This window comes from Morone saxatilis, unplaced genomic scaffold (assembly GCF_004916995.1).
Source record: "Morone saxatilis isolate NCDOM2014 unplaced genomic scaffold, NCSU_SB_2.0 Contig0, whole genome shotgun sequence".
In the NCBI taxonomy this organism is placed as follows: domain Eukaryota; kingdom Metazoa; phylum Chordata; class Actinopteri; family Moronidae; genus Morone; species Morone saxatilis.
This window is the reverse complement of record NW_023339650.1, coordinates 2481979-2484927: the sequence shown is the minus strand read 5'-3', so window position 1 is coordinate 2484927 and position 2949 is coordinate 2481979. Positions and strand designations below refer to the sequence as shown.

The 2949-nt window shown below is 51.6% G+C and overlaps 1 protein-coding gene across 1 annotated transcript in view; it reads right to left on the bottom strand.

The window, feature by feature from the left end:
- Positions 1-6: 6 nt before the first annotated feature.
- Positions 7-2949, bottom strand: part of LOC118324123 (zinc finger CCHC domain-containing protein 2-like) — a gene marked incomplete at its 3' end in the record, with an annotated part of 3785 nt that continues 842 nt past the window's right edge. The window contains exons 3-5 of the mRNA XM_035656276.1: positions 2795-2871; positions 1478-1594; positions 7-1361 (exon numbers count right to left, since the gene is read on the bottom strand). Of these exons, the coding sequence (XP_035512169.1) occupies positions 7-1361; positions 1478-1594; positions 2795-2871 (1549 nt within the window). The remainder of the gene's footprint in view (positions 1362-1477; positions 1595-2794; positions 2872-2949) is intronic.

Here is a 2949-nt window from a genome sequence, read left to right as displayed (position 1 = left end):
AGAGTGAGTGTGAAGGGGGCCGTAGGGCGGCGGGTGTGCGGGAGGGGGAGCGGTGGGGAAGAAGGGGGACAGGGTGGCAGCGCCGTTGGCCTGGTGGGGAGGCTGGGCCTGGGTGAGGTAACTGTTGCTGCACAGGCTTGTGAGCTGGAAGATGTGCGGCGGAACGCTGAACATCTGCCGCGCTGCTGCCATCTGGTGGGCAGGGAAGTATAAGGGCGTTTGGCAGCCGGAGGCACCGCTCACGCTGTTGTTGTTAGTGACGCCGCCTCGGCTGCCGCAGTTGTTGTGGCAACCACAGGTCCCGCAGCCCATCGGTTGCTGCTGCTGCTGCTGTTGTTGTTGTTGCGGTGGTGTCGGCTGCTGGGGGGGCAACTGTTGCTGCTGGGTTTGCTGAAGGGTAATGGGGTTAACAGGAGCACTTCCACACGAAGCACTGCTGTTGCTGTACGCTGTACAGTCGCTGTGTGCCGTGCTGTGAGTAAGTGCTGGGCTGGGGCTGGGGGCGGGTCCAGGGGTGTGGGTGGGCACAGCTGGAGGAACAGCTGCTTGTACATGTCCAGGAGACGGAGCTACTCCAGTGGCCGCAGGCGCTCCTACAGCAGGCATGGCGGAGGTGGGGACAGGGGGCAGGGTGTAGGGAGAAGGCAGGCCAGACGGTAAGGTTAAGCTGGGGTGCTTGGCATGTGAAGTCTCCACATGTGGCAGGGAGGGGGCCAGGCCTGAGCTGACATTGGCTGGGTCTTGGCAGGGCAGAGACTGATGAAGAGGAGAGGAGAAGGATGTGGAGCCAGGAGACATGACACTGATGGCTCTGACAGGAACCTGGTGGGAAGCCTGCGGGGAGGCGGGGGTAGAACCGCTCCCTGAAGCTCCATCAGTGCCACCCTGGCTGTGAGACAAAGCTGTTTTGAATCTCTGAACCAGAGGCTGCACAGCAGGACTTCCTGGAGGGTGGAGGCCGATAGGTGGAATCCCAAAGGTTGGGAGCATGTCCCTCTTCTCTGGTTCTCCCACAAGTCCAGGACCTGGGACAGCTGGAGGCACTAGGGGCATCTGCATCATCAGAGTCCCGGAGGAGGGCTTCACATTGGGGACGATGCTTTGGCTGGGAGGAGGGACCAGTGGAAGTGGAGAGTCAGCGGCCCCGTTGGGGAGCACATAGGGCAGAGGGTGCATGAAGGAGAGAGGGGGGAAATCTGAGCCGGTCTCCGGGCAGAGCGGCTCCAGCTGGGCCTGGTGGTTCTTGGAAGACAGAGGGTGGACAGAGGAGACCTCTCCCACCGCAGCTGGACCAGTCTGGTGAGCGAAGAACATGTCAGGGCCCGGACCTTTGCTGGAGTCATCAGAGTGGCTGTCTGTATCTGTGAGAGACACAAGATCAGGTTCACCCTCATGACAGAGGACAATGAGAGAGACATGCAGCAAACTACAGCTATCTGTGGTGTAGCTGTAGTGTGTGTGTGTGTGTGTGTGTTACCTTTGTTGTTGTCGTCCTCACTATCCATGCTCTCTGGTCCTCTGTGTTGAGGGCTGGATGGAGAGCTGTAGCTTTCAGATGACGTTTCACCAAAGGTATCTGGACCAGAACCTCCATCTGCAACAACGTGTGTGTGTGTGTGTGTGTGTGTGTTAAATTACAGACGATCCACCAAGCATCAGTCTACAGAGCATTCACCGGTTTAAAATGTGTCACTAAAAAAAAAGATTCAATGTTTTAAGGTCAGTTATTTCATCTAACAGGAAAATGTATTCATTTATTTATTTCAAACAAAAAATGAAAACCTGTGGATTTGTGATAGTAATGTTAAAATAATTTAATGTTTGGTCTATGATTGTGTAAGAGGCATTTACAACCATTTATGTATGTACTCTTTTTAAGAATCCTCCGGGACCTTTCCAATACAGGACAACACTTACTCCCAAACGGTCATATACATTACCAGTAGGCCTGGTGCGGACTTCTGGTTCAATGATGCAGGTTCATGATGTAGTGTAGGTTTATTACAGGGAGGTGGTCAGTGCTTATGTGCTCTGCGTTAGCTCGCTTTGGTCTCTAGCAAACTGACTGCAGCTTACCACAGTCTTCCTCTAACCATAACACTATGGCCACAGTCCATAAGTAACAGTTCAAATCAAGTAGAATTCATCTTGTTTTACAGAAAATGTGGCAATGTGATGTGCTAAAATACGATTTTAATCAAATTCCAGGTGCTTCCATGACTGGAAAACCAGTCTCTAAATTTCCAGGTTTTCCAGGATGCGTGGGAACCCTGTATATTTGTTTACATTTTGTCAAACTGGCGCCATTTAAAGTATGCTGCGTTAGCGATTAGCAGTTCCTGTTTGCATTGTAGAACACGGACAACTACCACTGGATTATTTTGATACCCAGGAAAACTTGGATGCACATCAGAGATAATAATATCCTCGGAAAGTGGAAAAATGTACGAGTCCCGTCTGTGTGTTTAGATTTGACTGTGAGAAGCAGCGTGATTGTTGTTGCAATCAGGCATTAAGGGTTTCTAAAGTACTGTAATAGCCTCCATGAGCTGTGCCACTGCTGCAACTGCTCACATTGTTGAGCCAAACTACAATAACCAACTTCCTGTTGTTGTTAGAAAAGCGCCATGCTCCTGTCCCTCTTACATCACGCGGCATTCTTTTAGTCACGTCTCTCCCTCTATGCTCTCACCCCCACCTCAGTCTGGAAACCGCTCATCTGTAATAATACAGTCCATCTAGCAGGCAACATTTAAACTACTGTGTGATTTCTGTCAGCCATCCAGACACTCACCTTTCCTCTGAGGTGACAGGGCTGGTACCAGCCTACCGTTGGCTACGAAGGCAGCACCCTTCCCCTTCCCCTTGTCCCTGAAAATAGACAGAGATTGGGAGAGAAGAAACACAGTAACATGATATAAATGTGGTATGTGGTGAGCAGTCAGTGGC